This window comes from Hypoxylon trugodes (assembly GCF_022578975.1).
Source record: "Hypoxylon trugodes strain CBS 135444 unplaced genomic scaffold F4822scaffold_12, whole genome shotgun sequence".
NCBI classification, from domain to species: Eukaryota; Fungi; Ascomycota; class Sordariomycetes; order Xylariales; family Hypoxylaceae; genus Hypoxylon; species Hypoxylon trugodes.
The window spans coordinates 117,926-135,026 of NW_026250027.1; the positions used below are offsets into that span (position 1 = coordinate 117,926).

The 17,101-nt window shown below is 47.1% G+C and overlaps 9 protein-coding genes across 9 annotated transcripts; 4 read left to right on the forward strand and 5 right to left on the reverse strand.

Moving 5' to 3' along the window:
• Nucleotides 1-93: 93 nt before the first annotated feature.
• On the reverse strand, nucleotides 94-1,576 carry F4822DRAFT_421670 (uncharacterized protein). Its single transcript, XM_051459815.1, has one exon. It carries the CDS (start codon nucleotides 1,427-1,429, stop codon nucleotides 404-406), a length of 1,026 nt encoding a protein of 341 aa, XP_051308721.1. The 5' UTR covers nucleotides 1,430-1,576; the 3' UTR covers nucleotides 94-403.
• A 193-nt stretch (nucleotides 1,577-1,769) lies between these two features.
• On the forward strand, nucleotides 1,770-3,700 carry F4822DRAFT_421671 (anthranilate phosphoribosyltransferase). Its single transcript, XM_051459816.1, has 2 exons — nucleotides 1,770-2,373; nucleotides 2,466-3,700. The coding sequence occupies exons 1-2, from the start codon at nucleotides 2,050-2,052 to the stop codon at nucleotides 3,369-3,371; spliced, it is 1,230 nt and encodes a 409-aa protein (XP_051308722.1). The 5' UTR covers nucleotides 1,770-2,049; the 3' UTR covers nucleotides 3,372-3,700.
• Nucleotides 3,701-3,786: 86 nt separating this feature from the next.
• Nucleotides 3,787-7,198, reverse strand: F4822DRAFT_421673 (tRNA ligase). The gene is made up of 2 exons (XM_051459817.1): nucleotides 6,782-7,198; nucleotides 3,787-6,650 (listed from the first exon to the last, which is right to left on the reverse strand). Exon 2 carries the CDS (start codon nucleotides 6,524-6,526, stop codon nucleotides 4,124-4,126), a length of 2,403 nt encoding a protein of 800 aa, XP_051308723.1. The 5' UTR covers nucleotides 6,527-6,650; nucleotides 6,782-7,198; the 3' UTR covers nucleotides 3,787-4,123.
• Nucleotides 7,199-7,397: 199 nt separating this feature from the next.
• On the forward strand, nucleotides 7,398-8,253 carry F4822DRAFT_87691 (ankyrin repeat-containing protein). Its single transcript, XM_051464108.1, has one exon. The coding sequence runs from the start codon at nucleotides 7,583-7,585 to the stop codon at nucleotides 8,228-8,230; it is 648 nt and encodes a 215-aa protein (XP_051308724.1). The 5' UTR covers nucleotides 7,398-7,582; the 3' UTR covers nucleotides 8,231-8,253.
• F4822DRAFT_87683 (ribonuclease P 40kDa subunit) lies at nucleotides 8,253-9,780 on the reverse strand. Its single transcript, XM_051464107.1, has 6 exons — nucleotides 9,491-9,780; nucleotides 9,292-9,439; nucleotides 9,172-9,234; nucleotides 9,007-9,108; nucleotides 8,826-8,951; nucleotides 8,253-8,769 (listed from the first exon to the last, which is right to left on the reverse strand). The coding sequence occupies exons 1-6, from the start codon at nucleotides 9,632-9,634 to the stop codon at nucleotides 8,276-8,278; spliced, it is 1,077 nt and encodes a 358-aa protein (XP_051308725.1). The 5' UTR covers nucleotides 9,635-9,780; the 3' UTR covers nucleotides 8,253-8,275.
• Nucleotides 9,781-9,917: 137 nt separating this feature from the next.
• Nucleotides 9,918-11,739, forward strand: F4822DRAFT_87700 (tRNA guanosine-2'-O-methyltransferase TRM11). The gene is made up of 4 exons (XM_051464109.1): nucleotides 9,918-10,180; nucleotides 10,239-11,086; nucleotides 11,139-11,344; nucleotides 11,399-11,739. The coding sequence occupies exons 1-4, from the start codon at nucleotides 10,064-10,066 to the stop codon at nucleotides 11,587-11,589; spliced, it is 1,362 nt and encodes a 453-aa protein (XP_051308726.1). The 5' UTR covers nucleotides 9,918-10,063; the 3' UTR covers nucleotides 11,590-11,739.
• A 1,298-nt stretch (nucleotides 11,740-13,037) lies between these two features.
• On the reverse strand, nucleotides 13,038-13,838 carry F4822DRAFT_87769 (uncharacterized protein). Its single transcript, XM_051464110.1, has one exon. The coding sequence runs from the start codon at nucleotides 13,575-13,577 to the stop codon at nucleotides 13,071-13,073; it is 507 nt and encodes a 168-aa protein (XP_051308727.1). The 5' UTR covers nucleotides 13,578-13,838; the 3' UTR covers nucleotides 13,038-13,070.
• A 186-nt stretch (nucleotides 13,839-14,024) lies between these two features.
• F4822DRAFT_434882 (vacuolar import and degradation protein-domain-containing protein) lies at nucleotides 14,025-15,543 on the forward strand (the record flags this gene model as incomplete). The annotated part of the gene is made up of 4 exons (XM_051462088.1): nucleotides 14,025-14,561; nucleotides 14,649-14,799; nucleotides 14,936-15,293; nucleotides 15,477-15,543. 4 exons carry the CDS (start codon nucleotides 14,025-14,027, stop codon nucleotides 15,541-15,543), a joined length of 1,113 nt encoding a protein of 370 aa, XP_051308728.1.
• On the reverse strand, nucleotides 15,271-17,076 carry F4822DRAFT_421681 (Mago nashi protein). Its single transcript, XM_051459819.1, has 5 exons — nucleotides 16,777-17,076; nucleotides 16,681-16,718; nucleotides 16,518-16,613; nucleotides 16,237-16,388; nucleotides 15,271-16,162 (listed from the first exon to the last, which is right to left on the reverse strand). Exons 1-5 carry the CDS (start codon nucleotides 16,812-16,814, stop codon nucleotides 16,019-16,021), a joined length of 468 nt encoding a protein of 155 aa, XP_051308729.1. The 5' UTR covers nucleotides 16,815-17,076; the 3' UTR covers nucleotides 15,271-16,018.
• Between the last annotated feature and the right edge of the window lie 25 nt (nucleotides 17,077-17,101).

Consider the following 17,101-nt stretch of genomic DNA (forward strand, 5'->3'; position numbering starts at 1 on the left):
GGATTTAGTTGCATTTTATATTCATATACCACATATAATTTATAAGCCCCGCTATCCCGTTAATACTGTATATATCTTAGAATTGAGATCTCGTCCGTACTCTTTATAGCCTTTCGTGTCAGCATTGTAGCAAGTGCATACGTTTGATACTGATGTATTTTTCCTCTTAATGGGGATATATTTGCCTAAGAATCTTGGTAAATTGTAGAAGTGTATTCATCTCTAGAGCCGCAGTGAGCAACCCAAGAAACAGCATTGTATAAGCTTGTACAACTTGTAGGCGTGTATAACCGCGTAAAGACATAGAAGGGTATCTGAGATCATAACAGTCCCAGGTCAAATATGTCCATTTAATTTTTCATACATTGTCTGTGTGATCATACACATAAATGCATCATCTACTCTATGCACCCTTCTCATCTTCACTCCCCTCCTTCTTAGCCCCACCACCAGCTTCCTCCTCAAGCTGTGTCCTCCTGCTCTCCAATGCAAGCCACAATCCCTTACTATGACCCTCAAGCGCTGTCGTAAGCCCCAATCCGGCGCTTTGCAGCATGTTGACGAGTTGTGCCCGTAGACCGTCCACACCACCTGCGATACCACCAACCCATCGGACACCATCGTTGTCGAACACACGCCCTTCGACCCGACCTCCAACTAAGAGCAGCTTCTGCAACCCGCTCTGCGTTATTGGGTCATGGTATCCAGGATACTTCTTGCGCGAGGGCGCGGGGAACGCCGGCGAAGGAGCCAGAACTGATAGCGCAGCAGCTAGATGCGCCGGGGACACAGCCGGGAAAGTAACAACAGCAACAGGTCCCACGAGTAGCGGGTTGATCTGGGCATACGCCGAGTTCTCGTCGGGAGTTACGTTGGAAATGGTCTCATACGCCGTGGCTGATAAATCGTGGGAATACGCATTGGACTTAGAAGCCTGCGCTTCGGCATTAAAGAACTCGACGATCTTCATAGCGACACTGAAGAGGCGTGACCGTATCACCTGCATTTCGATGGCGGACGAGATATTCACGGGTACACCGGTGTCATTGGGGCCCACGGCAGGTGTTGGTACCTTGGCCAAAGCGGCGCGCAGCTCTCTTCGAATAGCGGCCCATTCTACGGCCGTAATGTTATTATGTTGGAGTAAAAGGATGATTGGTGATGAGCGGAGTAAAGAAGTATACGATCGGAGGAGTTGGGATTTTCGCAGTTCAGGTCGTCTTGAGCTGGGGGGTTGTGTCGGAGGGATATAGTTATCGGGTAATCTCAGTATACCGGCTGGTACCTGTGATGTAGAAGCGGTCGCATATGTCCTGAGAGCCGATATTGAGCTCTGGGATAGAATAATCATCGGTCTTTGGGACTTCGTCGTTCGCTGGAGCGCTCGACTGATATTGCTCCTAGCGGAGCAATTGACACGTGGGGCCATCTTTGGCAGTAATGTGAAGTCCCAATATTCGTATTACCAGTAGTTATTCCTCCCAATTGCCGTTTTATCGTTTGTCATATAATCATTTGCTGTTCTTTAGAAATTTCTCTATGTTTTACGCCGCCGAAATGAAGAATTGAAGATTGGTGAGAGCTTCAAAAAGTTAATTCACTGATTTGACCAATCGATTTTCGACTACATAAAGGTCCGTGCGTAAATTTTAAGAGCGGCGCCCGGAGTTATTTGTCTCCAGTAACCCCTGTCAAGTACCTAAGTATTCAGCGGGTTCCTGCGCCGCAAGCGAGATCGAACAACAAGGGTCCCCTCCAAAGCCCGCTATCGGATGGCGGGGCATCTGCAAATCATCTCACCTGGGCAGTAACTTGCTGGCCTTATGCCGGTAATTACAGGGCGTAAAGTATAATAATTGACACTGTAACTTCTCCCTTGACTCATAAATGGGGGGCAGGGTCAATCTGACCTTTATAAGTCTTCTTCTCTTATTTTAACATTCTCACCGGAGCTATAGGGTAGCTTGAAAACGTTAGGATCAGGACACACAGCTATTAAATACAAGCTTACACCCCTCAAGCTTGCTTGGCTGGCCAGCAACCGACACAATGGCGGAACAGCAAGACCAAGCTCTCCCTATAGTGGACATCAAGCCAATTCTCCAACGTCTATGGCCTGATCCGGCAAAGGAGAACGTAACAGCTAAAGAAATAGCTGATGCGATTGCCCTCGTCTTCACCAACCAACTCAGTCCCGTTCAAACCGGATCACTACTAACAGCTCTACACTTCACTGGCTGGGATCGCCGAGCCGATGTCCTTGCTGAAGCATCTGCCGCTATGCGCCGACATGCCGCCAAGATTGATTCTGCGGGTCTCGAGGCTGTTGTTGCTAAACGAAGGAGGCCAGAGGGCAAGTATAACGGCGGACTGGTAAGCCCATCTTCTTCATTCCCGCTAACATAATTGAGGTCGAAGAAGGATAGGCCAACCACATGAACATATGTATTAACACATACATCTAGTGCGACATCGTAGGCACCGGCGGCGACTCCCACAACACCTTCAACATATCCACAACATCCTCCATCCTCGCCTCCTCTCTCCTCCTCCTCGCAAAACACGGCAACCGCGCCTCAACCTCAAAATCCGGCTCCGCCGACCTCCTAATGAACATGCGTCCGACACCCGCACAACTAAACCGCATAAGCCCCTCCACAATCACCTCCGTATACGCCGCAAGTAACTACGCCTTCCTCTTCGCCCCCGTCTTCCACCCAGGAATGCGCCACGTAGCCTCCGTCCGGCGGGAACTAGGCTGGCGCACAATCTTCAACCTCCTAGGACCCCTCAGCAACCCTCTCGGCGACGCAATCGAAGCCCGTATGCTGGGCGTAGCGCGCGACGACCTAGGTCCCGTATTCGCAGAAGCGTTACGACTAGCCGGTGCGCGCAAAGGTTTAGTCGTATGCGGTAAAGAACAACTCGATGAAGTATCATGCGCGGGTCCGACACTCTGTTGGCAATTAGTAGAACATGCTAGCGGGGCTATCGATGTCGAGCATTTTACTCTTGAACCCGCGGACTTCGGACTTAGCGCGCATCCCTTGAATACCGTGTCACCCGGGAAAGAACCACATGAAAACGCCGAGATATTGCGGAAATTACTGCGTAATGAATTACCCCCCAACGACCCGATCCTCGAGTTCGTGTTGATGAACACAGCGGCGTTTTTAGTAGCGGCAGGCGTATGTGAGGCTAATACGAGTTCGATGGGGCCGGGCGATGATGGAAATGTGATTCATGAGCGAGGACCTGGAGGCGGACGCTGGAGGGAGGGTGTACGGCGCGCGAGGTGGACGGTGGAAAGTGGGGAGGCGTGGAAGCAGTGGGAGGCTTTTGCTGAGGTGACGAATAAGTTGCCTGCTTAAACTAAATATTATATGATGCATGGCATGGGGTCATGTGGATTTACATGAAGGGTTTTCTACTATTTTCCCCCTTGATGAGCGGAGATACCAGGGAAACAAAAATCGAGAGTTCATCATAACTTGTAGCTATGATATTATGTCGAGCGGATGGAACTGGATGTGAAAAGAGGGAAGGGAAATTTAAAGGATATCTAGGTACCATAGACGGAAATGGGAAATATATATTTAGTCACATACCTATCCCTTGAGCTTCGGATGTGTAATGTTGCCTAATATTTACGAGTACAGTAGAAAGGAGGTTAAAACGAAATACATGTATGTTGGTGATACTTACACGTACTTTGTGTCGCACATGAGTACAATGCATATAGCCACGGGAGATGCTTCATCACTTGCTTGCTTTCTCTGGCGTGTCTTTTAGTAATTAATATTTTGTTTTTATTGAGTTTTTAGGTACATAGAAAGGCGGCGTAGATAACTCGGTCCGGCTTGACTAAACCAGGTGAGAGTACTATCTCTCTTTACTCGACTCCTAAGGTTCATGCTTCGCCTCTTAACGCGAATATTGTTGATAAGATCCTGTCCTGGACCTCTATAAACTTCAGCAGGTCACTTCTACCTCCTCCCCTGTTCTCCTCGCTTACTGGGCTACCTTTCTTAGCCCTTTTAGAGCGTCGACCTCTACCTCTCTTCTTAACCCTATCACTCTGGGGTTCCCTCCGAAGTTTGGCAGCTTTCGGCTCTCTAGCTTCCTATCTCGATAGCACGCCGCGGACCGTACCTTTCACAGTGATCTGAGGGGTGAGAACCCGCTCGCCAATGCCGGTCTCGCCTCCACTGCCCACTTCGAGCCATCGAGCGAGCAGATCATTGCTCTCCTTAGGTTTGACTCCGTCATCGCGTGTGCCGATTGTGATATGCGGTACTTTGTTGACGCAAGTCCATGTTTCGTTCTCAGCTTCACTAACCAGACGCACAACAATAGCCATGATGCGGTCGTCGTAAATGACACGCTCGAGTTGAACAGTACACTCGCCAAGCTTTCCATCCTGGTTCTGACTCTCGGCTTCGAGCGTTTTATAACGCTGCCACAACTCTGGGTGGTCCCCGGATGCACTACGGTGCATCAGCGTAACGTGGAAGAGAGGTTGGATACGTCGGGTTTGTTGTAATTGTTTGTAGAACCGTTGTGTCATCGCATCTGTGTTCTTGAAGGCGGACTCGAGAGCCACACTGATATCTTTGGCGGGGACAGAGACGGACATGTACTCCAGGGGTTTCTTCTTAGGCGGCTGTGCCTCCTGAAGTTTCGCTTGTTGGCCTTGCTTCTTATTCAGTTGTCGGCTTCGATCGGGAATTGTGTGTCTTAAGTCAGGCTTGTAGTTCTCGATAGCAGCCTTGACTGCTTCGTCCATATCTTCGTCACTGGGGACATTGGTGATTAGGGATGGGTATTTGCGGTGCAACTCCATCACCACCGTCTCAACATTAGCGCGGCTATCTTGGGTAGGGTCCAGGTCGATGACTAGATCGAAGCCGTCGTCGGGGCGGCTTTCGGGGTCGCAAGGCTGGAATCTCTGGATGAAGTTCTCCATAATTCCAATAACCTTAGCCTCATCAGAAGCAGCTTGTATAGTCTGGTGATTGTCTCCTCGGTTAACTACACGCTCCCTAGTTACTCTACGAATCACATCAATGTCCCTATGGGCGAAGTTAAGAGCAACTAGCCGCGCATCTTGATGTTGAAGCTTGACGTCTTTGATAATCTGTTCTCGTTCTCGACGTTCCGAGTTGTTTCGGTCCGCTATGACGACAGGGTGTTCCATGAGAAGGGACATAATACCTTGGACCATTTTAAGAGGTCGTTGCTTGCCTTGAATATTATCGTTTTGGATGATGCCCCAACCGAAAAGATGTGTCAGAGCGATGCCGACCGTGGTCTTGCCACAGCCGATTGTTGCGATAGGAACAAGGACAATATCTCGTGTAACAGAAGCTGAATCGTTACCTCCGAACTCGTTCTCAAGGTTAGCTGCGTCTGAGCCTTTCATGTTCTTGAACTTGAGGAAATCATCTCGAAGGGAAATGATGCCGTGATTTTGATTGTAAGCCTTGCCTAATCTGGGATCCGCTGCGAGTCTCTTGCGTGCGTACAATAGGTACTCTTCGGTAATCTTCACATGCTTCTTGAATTTCGGAGGCTTGCCGGAGATTAAAGCTTTGGTACATTCTCTCCATTGTCGATACAATAAATATGGCTCTTCAAATTTATACTTGAAGAACCAGTCGTCGTATGGGAGGTTTCCCGGTGATTTGGTCATCTTGCAGCGAATGACGAATCCCTCAACGTCTCGACCTTCATGCGCACCCGACTCCGCAACACCCTCTAAGAAGGATTTGACAGCTTGGACATCGTCATAGGATTGGAGCCCGACCTTACGGAAACCCCACTCATCGGCAAATTGCTGGACAAGGTTGCTAGGGTACGTCATGAACTCAGGAACGTTGATGTTGATGCCGTGTAAGTAAAGTCCAGCTTTATCGGGGCCATACGCCAAGATATGTTCCTCGAACGAATCGTCACAAAGCTCAGCTACAGCAGTTACATTTCTTCGCCGTAATTCTTGAGCGAACTCTTCTCTCGTCTTGCCGATGGTGGCCAATTGCTTGTCTACCCATCCCTCACCAGCGCTAGCATGGCTAACTTGGATGTCGCTGCGGTCTCCGGTAGAATGCTTGCTGCAAACAAGTAGGGTACCGTCCTCGAGGCCGCTAATGAAAATGATACAACCATTTTCCTTTAGAGTTAGTTCGTATGGACCTTTCGTATTCTTGAAAATCTTATCCCATTTCGTTTCCGGAACCTCATCGACGTTGAAGAACTTGTCGTAACCTCTAACTGCAATCTCGTGGTCGCCCCGACGGTTCTTTGTTGTGAAAAGTCCTCGAGCATAAGTAGGTAGATTTGGTTTCTTGTAATCCCAATCATGAAGACGCCAAGAGTCGACTTGAATCTTGTCGGGGGATCCCTTAACGGGGAAGGTATTTTTCTTTGCTTTGAAGCCCTTGTTGACTTTGTTATTTCCTAAACCCCGAACCAGCTGCGATATCTCCTGAGGGTCCTGGTCGCGGTAGGGAACACCGGAGTTCTCCATAGTCGATTGGTGGTAGTACCTGTGCTGAATAGTGATTGGGAATAATAATGAGCGTGATTGGTGGGTCGTGTTAAAGTGAGCTCGGTTCCAAGCAAATACAAGGTATTCCTGTATCCTGCGGCACCTTGTCCGTAAGGTTAGAGTCGAGGGTAGAGTAGAATGAGTAGAGCGAGTAGGAATAAGTTGGCGTGTGACGGTGCTATAGGATGTAGAGATTGTGTTGTAGGTCACTTTCATCACCTAATATGCACTAACCTTGTTTTTAATTATCTGGTGAAGGGAGGACGAGGAAGTGAAGAAGGCGTGCTAGGCTGGGGGAATAAAGTAGTAGAGTTTGTGTTTATTTAAGGTATAAACGAGTTGGTAAGGGCGGGTTGGTGGGTTGGTGGGTTGGGATTTTTGGACGTTGGAAGTTACAACCTCAGGTGAGAATTGTTTGGCAGGTACCGGCATGAGTCACCTAGAACCTCGCCGACAGAGTCAATCTTATGTACCCGTATTTACGTGATGAGCCTTGTGCAAACTGTAATCTGACTGTTTGTCTGCCCTTTTTCAGAATCAAACTGTTTCTTCTTATGAAAGGTCCAGATTAATAGTAAAGAATAATCGAAGTATTGAACGGCGTCGAATCAATAAAGATCTTCGGGTTTAACGAGGCAAGTGGGATGTTTCTGTCATAGGTACCTGATAGGTGGGTACGACGCCGTAGATTGGCTAAGATAGCGGGATAATGGGCCCTATGTCGAACTAAAAGCCCTGAAATGGAAGGCGGTCTGAAATAAACTTAGGGCAATATGCGCCCGAAGACATTTTGACGGCGGGGTAAAAACAGCTACTGCTTGGGAAAGGACTGAGGGGTTCATCCACCGTAGCTTCACTAAATTTTATCACAATGCGTCATACTGAGCTACCTTTTTTTCCTTTATAAATCCTATCCACAATTAAAAAGTGACGATCCCTTTTTTTCGTGCGCATAACAAAGAAGTAATTGATTGCTAGGCAGCTAAGCCATAATTCGCATTTCGCAATTGACTATACCTGAATCTACCTATCGCAATGTCAGCCAACCCATTCCTCTTAGCTGCCGACAACAGCCCATCTCTACTGCCCCTCCTTCGCGAAAATCCAGCTCTAGCTTCCGAGCAAGATGCTCATGGCTACTCCTTGGTTCATGCAGCAGCAAGCTATAACCATCTCGACCTTCTTCGTGCGTTAATTCGCGAGTTTAACGTCGATGTCAATTTGCGCGACGAGGACGATGAGACTGCCCTTTTTGTTGTCGAAACCGTGGAAGCTGCTCGACTCTTGGTCGAAGAGCTAGGAGTCGATATCAAGATCAAAGGTTCGGAGGGATATACCGCCCGCCAAAAGATAGATGAAGAGGGCGACTTCCCCCAAGTTGCTGAATATCTAAAAAGCAAGGAGGACGCTGGTCGCGCTCAAGATCTACTAAACGGGACCAATGGAGACACAGGTATCGCGCCACCTCTACCCGAAGGCCTCAATGTATCTGTCAGCACCATAACGCCCGCCGAAGAAAACGATCTCGAAGTTGATCCCGAATTCCGAAGACGGATAGAGGAATTAGCTGGGCGGGACGATTTCCAGTCAGAAGCTGGCCAGGCTGAACTCAGACGACTAGTCCTAGACGCCATAGCAGAGCAAAACCTTGCGGATCGCAATGTCCGGTCAAGACAGGACTAAATTAATCGGATGCGGTATCATTTACCGTTAATAAGATTATGCAAATCATTCATGTCTCTTGATATCCCAAACGAAGTATTCTCCGGGCGAATTAGGCGGCCTAAGAATAGTACAGTCGGCACTATCTCCGACGAGGCCCCTTGCGAAGGACGTCGCGCTCAGTGAAAACCATGATTTAGAGGGTAATGCGAGAATTACATCCGCTAGAATTCGATGGGTCCACTTTGGAGGGATAAAGCCTTGCCAGCTAATTCGGCATAACTTTCCTTCCTGCATCTCAGATTCGCCAGGAACAGCATACCCAGACAAATACGGATCAATCTTATCATCCACATTTACTCGCGGGCTACCGAGTCGGATGAGGGAGATCCATTCATATAGGTCCGTAGCAAATTCGTCAAGGTCTGGACGATTTTGGCTTGAGAGGATGGCGGGTGGGGGTTTCAGTTGGGGGACCTTGGTCAGCAGTTCTTGAGAGACATCTGGATTTGATGTGTACTTGGTGGGATAGTGCCGCGCAAGCGGATCAGGGACAGGTGCTTTAAGATAGAATTGTCAGTTGACCTATAACTTGTCGGGGTACACAGCATCTTACTTTTAGAAAGGTTGTGGAAAAGCCAAGTGAGTGGCGTATTTAGCACATTTTTGCATGCGTATGCCAGTCTATCAAAGCCCTTCTTGCCGTGGAGCATTGAAGGACTTCGCAGATCAAATTGTACCACTTCAAGAAAAAGGGATTAGTGATCTTGGTCGGAAACTCGATAGTCTCAACGTACCCCAACGTGGCTTAAATCCTCGATTACCCTTTACTCCTTGAGGCTTTCCGACAAGTCCAGCTCTTTCGTACGTTTTCTTATCAAGATACATAGTGAGAACGCCTATAATATAATTAGCCATGCGGTCTTTCTACCTGATTAGGTGGCTTAGAGGATGTTACTTGCCATCTTTTAGTGAAAATACGTTATCGGAATCCAATCTTCCCTCCGAGAGCATTATGATATTCCCTTTCCCCGTATGTAAGTCTCGCATTTCAAAATGGAAACGATCGCTAGCAACTTTACCTATCTTGATATACTCGGTAAAGAAATCCCCGTCTATTATTTGCCCTAGAGTCATGATGACCTTGTAAAACGTAGGCGCTCGATTTGGATCGCCAACAATCTTGTCGGTGACAATTTGTACCAGCTCTTGAGGAAGAATGAGGTCCACCTAAAGCAAATAAGTCAGCTTAGATTGATCAATTAAATTGGGTATATAAACCTTGTGCACAAAGTCCTGCGCCAGCAATGAACTCCATGGCTTCCCTTTGCTAGGGACATGTTGGGGGTCAAGGTGACCCATTACTCCGTACGTAACGAAGCATTTCGAAGATTGGTAGACGCTTGGTGTCGCGAATGAGAGCATATTACCAAGATATCAAGCTTATAAGGGAACGTCTGACACCATTCGGTTTTAGTAAAGATATGTCGCTTAAAACCAGGAGGATGTTCGTATGTGCAGGTAGAAATATGGACTTTTAAGATCTTGTTTGTCAGATAAACTACATTTCCGATACATAAATGCACTTCTTTGTTAAATAGAAAGATTGCGTTAAAAGAGCTTATGTTACTATCGATAGTAGCGCCGTTCAGTCATTTTCTTCAGAATACAATTCGCGCTTAACTCTTTCACTTTTATAAATCTCCGCGCAAGATTCAATATTGAATGGCAACTTCAAATTATTCCTCTAAATAACAAATTCAAACCTCAGATGGAGTGTGTTGCAGGTAGAAGCATTACAGGAATATTTAAATTATCCTGGGCCACTGCCAAACGACCCAAGACACACGGTTCATGATGGAGTACCTCATCCGATTTTCTCAGTCTCACGAGACTTTTCGTTTGGCTGAAATTCAGTCACTCGCTATAGTTGAAGGAATAGATTTAGAGGTGATATCCTACAGTAACGAGGTAATAATCCAAATACCCTTATTTTATAGATACCTCGCTCATCCCACTTCTCATTTAGTCACCCTTCTGCATAGTGCGATTGCCGTCCGAGGAAGCTGCAAAAGCTCTTATAAGACGTTCAATCTTAGCGCAAACAATCCACGAGCACTGGGGTACAGCTGAGACGTATGATGAACTACACGCCATCATCAAGCGCGACACACCCCATCTATGGCCCCAATACAAAGAAGTCTCATTCAAGATTAACATAGATGCCTACCAAGGTTCCCGACCAGAGAAACGCAAACTAGAACTTATCAACTCGTTTTCCTATCTACCCTTGGACGGGCTTATCCTACTCAAAAACCCAGAGCAAAAATGGACCATCTTTGAACAGTGGGAGTTCGAGGCCGTCCCCAAGAATTTACCTGACCCCTTAAAAATCCATTTCGGTCGCCTTGTCGGTCATAGCGTGCGAGACTTGATTAAAACCTATGACCTCAAGAAACGAGGATATATCAGTACTACGTCTATGGATTCGGAGCTGGCTTTAATCACTGCGAACATCGCACTCGCCGCGCCAGGGAAGATCTTCTACGACCCTTTTGTGGGTACTGGTAGTTTCCCTATCGCATGTGCCCATTTTGGCGCTCTTGGTTGGGGAAGCGACATCGACGGTCGTAGCGTCCGTGGCGAGGGCGGAAAGAAGAGTCTAAAAGGCAACTTCAAACAATATGGCCTTGAGCAATTATTAGGGGACGTTTTCGTCTGTGATTTAACGAATAGCCCCGTGCGTAAAGCTAGAATATTAGACGGTATCGTCTGTGACCCACCATATGGCGTGAGAGAGGGGCTAAAAGTACTTGGGTGCCGGGACCCTGAGGATAAGGATGCCTGGCTCGTGGAAAAGGGGAAGCGAAATTATCGGTATGGTGTATCCCCCGAATAATTGGCCCGAAGGTCACTAATGAAAAAGCAGGAACGCGTCATTCGTGCCACCGAAGAAACCGTATAGTTTCACGGCTATGCTTGATGACATATTGAATTTCGCCGCAGATACGTTAGTGGACAATGGTCGTCTATCCTTCTGGATGCCTACCGCGAATGATGAGGAGCAAGAGATACCAGTACCTACGCACCCATGCTTGAATCTTGTGGTTGTCTGTACGCAAGTATTCTATAAGTGTAGGCCTCATATATCTCAATTCGATAGGGAATTCAGCTAACGGAACTTGATAGGGTCACGAAGGCTGATTACATATCGCCGTCTACCAGATTCGGAAGTCGACCTTTCTGCCCTGGCGCAAAGGAAGCGAGAGGAGCAGATAAAGGGACATACGGCGGATGACTTAAACTCATTCCGCCGAGCGTATTTTAAAGGTTTTAAGTCTGAGAAAACGGAAGCAACTAGCGATATCAAGGCGGAGTGATCATTTACCGCCATATCGTCATTGGTCTTACGATTTATGATGTAAAAGGTGGAGGGAAATAGATACCCAAGGTGAAATCTAGGAATAGCGAATCGGTTTCTGTACGTTCAATCTAACGAGCCGGGACGCCCGATTATGGCATGGTAGTCTAGGGCGGAGGTTCGATTGTGGACTAGATGCTCGGGTAGGTGACAGTGCTACCATCACCCCTGAGAGCAATTATACAAACGATGGTCCTTGAACAATAAATCATCACCATATAGACAGTGTCACAACCTCGTGGCTGGAGTTACGATTATATGTATGGCCACGCATTTCACCATCGCGTCACAACACCGAAAACCCCGAATTGTAGGTTCCAATTTCTAGCGATTGGACCGGACATCTTGGTATATATAGAGCGGACAGTTTGGGTGGCCATCAATTACGTAATCACATATTCCCCAACGTTCCTCCCCGTGTAGTATTCATTCCACAATAGGGACTAAGCGATTCCATCATTAAGGTTAACGTCAACGGGCCGTCACGGTAAGATGCGCTAAAGCATTAACCTCCCCTAATGAAACTATAAGCATGTCTGACGTATTCTACATGTCCTACAAATCCTGTATCTTCTTCATGGCTTATTCCGAATAGACCTTTCTGGTCATCACACCTACCCTACTCAATATTATGCAAGCTCCCCTCTTCTTCCTGCGCATGCCTTACGCCTCCTGTAAGTTCGCATCACAATAGGAGAGATCTGCGATAGAACCTTAGATCTTGCAGACTTAATTTGCATTTCCCCGCATCTTGGGATAAAGTAGCCAAGCCACTTGATGAACTTCATAAAGTATAGACGGTCTGAAGCGTCTCGAGGGTCATGATCGCATGGAATAAAACGATATCTGGATTGCTCACTTCGAATGGTCAAGTATAGCTCTCTATCGCCCGAGGTTCAATTGTAGGTAGTACGCATGGTATTTAGAGATATCCGCCAGCAACAACATCGCCGCTAACACGTAGGTATAAACTCCCACCAATACAAAGTAGGCGGTATACAGCACATGGCACATCTTGTCTAAGACATACATAAAGTTGCATTGCCATGTAAAAACATCATGGGGGATGAGTCAAATAGAGCATTCCTATTATAGTGATTCCGCATGCGAAACAAACCATATACTACATTACGGATCTAGAAGTATTTATGTTCAATTCTTGTTCTTGTGGTGTTCGTTCTAGACTAACAATTATATGTATTGAATGCACATGGATAATCATTTCAGCGTCGTAGTAACTGCAAGTAATTAATTCTTCGCTTCCTTTATACATGGCGGTCAAGATATCTTTTTTTTTTCTTAGTATTTTTATATAAATTAAGCTTACGGCCTCTTCATAAGATAATTAACCCTATTTGCCTATGGTTTCGCTAGGATTGTCACCATCGTATTTTGAAACTTCCATCTCACCTTCTATTACTCCTTCCATTAGGTACATTTTCATAGTTCTTGGCATGTGCTTTCCTTCTTGCTCTTCCATAAAATTACACTATTGGGGACTAGGTTTACGTGCCACGCGCTACTCATGTATGGTAATATCCCTATAACCACGGGGTGCACACTATAAAAGGCGCTATTAATAGACTCACGGCTCTTCCTTAACGTACTCAACCCCCAGTACCCCCTAGAACACGCCAACACCCCATGTCTTTTTTCCCCCTTCAGCTCTTTGCCCCCCTTGTTCTCCCCTTGTCCCTTATCCCCAAAAGCCCAGAAACAAGCGTTAACGGCGTAAGGACCCATTTCTCCACCCCCAGACTTACTTGCAACAGGTTCAATGTTCAATCCGACATAGCATAGCAGCCCGTACCAGCATATTACAAGCATAGCAACTTTCACAAGACCCAGTACTGGAGACAAGGACCCAGACAAGACCCAGAAAGTTGCGCCGGCTTTTAGTCCCCTACGCCCTACGACCTTGCGAGGCCCATTTTCTCGCCCGTCCATCCTCCTGTTGCGGCTTGCGGCTTGGAAAACGTTGACCCTTACCTTTTTTACTTCTCTATTATTTTTTTGAGCATCACGAGATAACTTATTTTTTGTTTCTTAATTATTTCCCTTTTTTATTATCATTTCGGTGCTGGATTCTTAATTTGGCTCTTTCTTCTCTCTTATTACTATTTTGTTATCCCGTCTTATTATTTTGGTTTTTAATTTATACAATTTGTACATTCCAAGTCACGCCAAAACGAAATACATAAGGGGGGTGCCTTAATTGTTAAATCTCACGCGCAGCCCATACAACCATAGTTGACATAACCCCCGTTATTGTTGTTGTTACTCGAGACTTTTATTTTTTTCGTCGGTCGAGAGAACAAAGGCCCCAGCTACCGTTGTAAGCTGTAAGCCCCGGCCAACCGTCACCCGGTCATCGTCAACCGCGAACCTTTCAGCATGCCTACCCCTTCTAGGAATCCGCCTCCCGACCTTCCTCCACGTACACATAGCTCTTCATGTCCCGACCCCGAAGAAGCAATTCGATCCACAAGCAATAGTTGGCGACCCGATCAAGATGGCCTTGAAATGAACATCGATGGTCAAGAATTATCATCGTCTCCTGAACCCGTAAGCGCACCGCTGCCCACTAGGGCAATCGAAGACGCCATTTCTATCTCGCGATCGACTACAGAGTCACCCAGGCCAGATTCGAGGAGCGGTACCGAACCCACTCTACTCAGCTCTGACCGCTCCGACTCCCCATCCCAATCCACCATCACTTCCACTACACATAAACCCGCCGACGCAGATGACGATGCGTTGGTTAGGAGCGACGCAGAAGAAGTGTCGAGACGAGCGCGAACCGGTGTGGCTTATGACGTTGTATCTTCCATAGGCGCAGATAACGAGAAGGAAGACAATACAATGCCAGGAACAGTACGTGAGGACGCCTTTGAGGCGCCCTTGATGGGATGGGATTCATCCAACATCAGAGTAAGTCCATGCGCCCATTTTCTGTTACTGACGGGAATCGCACCTGTCATCAATGCCTAGCCCGTGTTGACAGCTGACCATCAAAAGATAATACCAACTTCGCCATCATCCTTTTTACGCCCCGGTAGTAGATTCCACGGCACGCAACAGTCGGAACGACAGGTGTACGACGTGCAGGTGGAAATCAAATATGTCGATCTGCGAGAATCGTTCCTCTGTGGATTTCTGAAGATACAAGGTGAGCTCCTCTCCTCGCCCCGATCCAATCCCGCCCGATGTGAATTGCCTCCGGGTTCCCAGCCAAGATTAATTCGTCGAGCTTCTTTCCTCCCACCAAAATAGAACGATCAGCTAACTCGTTACGTAATTGACAGGCTTGACGGAAGACAACCCGACCTTGACAACATATTTCGAGGGCGAATTAATTGGTAGCAAGTACGGCTTCATCACGAAGCACGCGGGCTGGGGCGCGACGGAAAAGATTGATTTGAGTCACTGGAGCAAATTTTCGGCGTTCCGACAATACTCTAAGCAGGTTCGAAAAGGGCCCGTTAATATCCCAAATCTAACTCAACGTGAGAATGTGTTTATGCGATGGAAAGAACACTTCCTCGTTCCGGATCATCGTGTCCGTACAATCAACGGTGCTAGCTTCGAGGGATTCTATTACATCTGCTTTAATCAGAAAGAAGGCAGTGTTAGCGGAATATATTTCCACTCCAAGAGTGAAAAGTACGTGTCATCATCCCTTGTTTCTACATTTATTTTGTTTTGCATTTATTATATCCTATATTCGTCACATTATGCATTCCATCACAGCTTATCCATCTGCACTTTTCCACTATTTTATGTTTTCCCATTGCCGTTTCGGGTTATAAGTTACAGGCATTCGTTGCTAATATGGTCACACCGCAGATTCCAGCAATTGGAACTCAAACATGTGGAAGATCGTGGCTGTTTCGGCGCTGTGGAATTCCGATAACCGTACCTACATGATATACAGGTACACAACTTTTGACATGGACGAATTATGTCCTCGAGGGTCGACATCCCAGAACTTATTATATGACCACCCTCATAATTAACGCAGATGAAGGCAAGTTGGCAGATATCAACTTGGCATCATCTTGACTCTATAACACCGACATGATAACCATTGGAGAAGATGAAATGACACAGGAGTCTAGCACAGAATCACAGCAGAGAAGCCCAGTGTCTTGGTAGTGTGGTCTCCATTTGTACGGAGACATGATGTTGATGACAAACAATGTAGCATTTCACGAGCTTTTTGCGGCATTGGCGAGGGGGTATATTCCAGTTGGGTGTGAGGGAGACTGGTAGCTGGGTAGTTGAGGCGTCGCAACGCACTCCGATGTGTACATAATGATGATCATAAAACTCGCATTTGCGTATCTCCTCCCTCTTTCTTCTCCCTCCGTAACTCCGGTCCTATGTAATCATGAGATGGGCTTGATCTTGAAATGTAGTGATGTCAAGCTAAAAACCAACGCCTTCAGGTCTTGTACTAGGTAATAGAATACTCGTAGTCCTTCGGGGTCCGCTGATTCGGTTACGTCGATTAGGGAGCCGATCTTGGCTGTCTGTAGACACGGTCGGTAAAGTCAGCATTTGTTCTACAACGGCTAGGGTTGCCTATTGATAAGACACTGCCTACCTCGAAAGATATGTGATCATTTCCTAACCGTATCTCAAGCTCCTGTCGACCATCCTTGTTCTTCTGGGGCCACTTTGCGTCGTCTTCCTTCATGATCTCGCTCGTCTTGACTATGCGCTTGATCTCATCTACTACCAGCGAACTAACGCACACTATTGTTTTTCTCGTTAGCCTTGCTTATATCCAGTATATTTCTTCTTCAGCCAATGTCGGTGACGGGAATTTGGAGGATTTGGTTCGGATGAGGGAGGGGAATCGCGGTTCGATGCGACGTGACGTACTCTCTTTTCGGATCAGACTGTCATTTCGGTAGTTCGAGTTGTTCGCGTATCGAGCTACGGCGCTTCTACCGTCGCCAACCACCCGGAAGTCGAACTCTGCGGCGTTATTAGTCTTCCTATTGTATACTAAGCTAGGCGGAGTAGTATGTCGAGGGAGACTCACCTAGGAACTCGTGGCCGAATCGACCGGAGTGACCTGAGCTGTGGAGATCAACAATTAGCAGCTAGCTCTTCGGTGTGTTCTGAGGATTCCGCGTACTAGTATCGTATGTAGAAAGGCTCGCCTGTTGTAGCCATATTGGTCGGTATTTTGGGTTGTCGCGGGGAATTGGTATTGTGGTGTATGAGTGAAGGGAGGTGGACTTCGTCCAGTGCTATAAATCTTGCTTTGTCGGGTCGAGGGCGGCGGTATGATATTGTTTAAAGTTGTTAGGTGCAAGATTTAGTGGTGTCAACGTTGCGACGAGGCTTTCATCACACTAAATTCCGGTGGGCAATTTAGCAAGCTCTAGCAAGTTTTGGCGGGGCACGTAGGTACCTATTTAGTCTGGCGTGGGGAGCAGGGATTGTGAAGGCGGTCAGTA

Bases quoted from the DNA above. Each gene is read 5' to 3' on its own strand.
- F4822DRAFT_421670 (XM_051459815.1), bottom strand. From the start codon at position 1,429: ATGGCCCCACGTGTCAATTGCTCCGCTAGGAGCAATATCAGTCGAGCG.
- F4822DRAFT_421671 (XM_051459816.1), top strand. From the start codon at position 2,050: ATGGCGGAACAGCAAGACCAAGCTCTCCCTATAGTGGACATCAAGCCA. The intron at 2,374-2,465 runs GTAAGCCCATCT...ACATACATCTAG, and splicing joins GCAAGTATAACGGCGGACTG to TGCGACATCGTAGGCACCGG.
- F4822DRAFT_421673 (XM_051459817.1), bottom strand. From the start codon at position 6,526: ATGGAGAACTCCGGTGTTCCCTACCGCGACCAGGACCCTCAGGAGATA.
- F4822DRAFT_87691 (XM_051464108.1), top strand. From the start codon at position 7,583: ATGTCAGCCAACCCATTCCTCTTAGCTGCCGACAACAGCCCATCTCTA.
- F4822DRAFT_87683 (XM_051464107.1), bottom strand. From the start codon at position 9,634: ATGCTCTCATTCGCGACACCAAGCGTCTACCAATCTTCGAAATGCTTC. The intron at 9,440-9,490 runs GTTTATATACCC...TATTTGCTTTAG, and splicing joins CGCAGGACTTTGTGCACAAG to GTGGACCTCATTCTTCCTCA. The intron at 8,770-8,825 runs GTAAGATGCTGT...TCTATCTTAAAG, and splicing joins TTTCCACAACCTTTCTAAAA to CACCTGTCCCTGATCCGCTT.
- F4822DRAFT_87700 (XM_051464109.1), top strand. From the start codon at position 10,064: ATGATGGAGTACCTCATCCGATTTTCTCAGTCTCACGAGACTTTTCGT. The intron at 11,087-11,138 runs GTATGGTGTATC...ATGAAAAAGCAG, and splicing joins AAGGGGAAGCGAAATTATCG to GAACGCGTCATTCGTGCCAC. The intron at 11,345-11,398 runs GTAGGCCTCATA...GGAACTTGATAG, and splicing joins TACGCAAGTATTCTATAAGT to GGTCACGAAGGCTGATTACA.
- F4822DRAFT_87769 (XM_051464110.1), bottom strand. From the start codon at position 13,577: ATGGACGGGCGAGAAAATGGGCCTCGCAAGGTCGTAGGGCGTAGGGGA.
- F4822DRAFT_421681 (XM_051459819.1), bottom strand. From the start codon at position 16,814: ATGGCTACAACAGGCGAGCCTTTCTACATACGATACTA. The intron at 16,614-16,680 runs GTGAGTCTCCCT...ATAACGCCGCAG, and splicing joins ATTCGGCCACGAGTTCCTAG to AGTTCGACTTCCGGGTGGTT. The intron at 16,389-16,517 runs GTACGTCACGTC...GAAAAACAATAG, and splicing joins CAGTCTGATCCGAAAAGAGA to TGTGCGTTAGTTCGCTGGTA.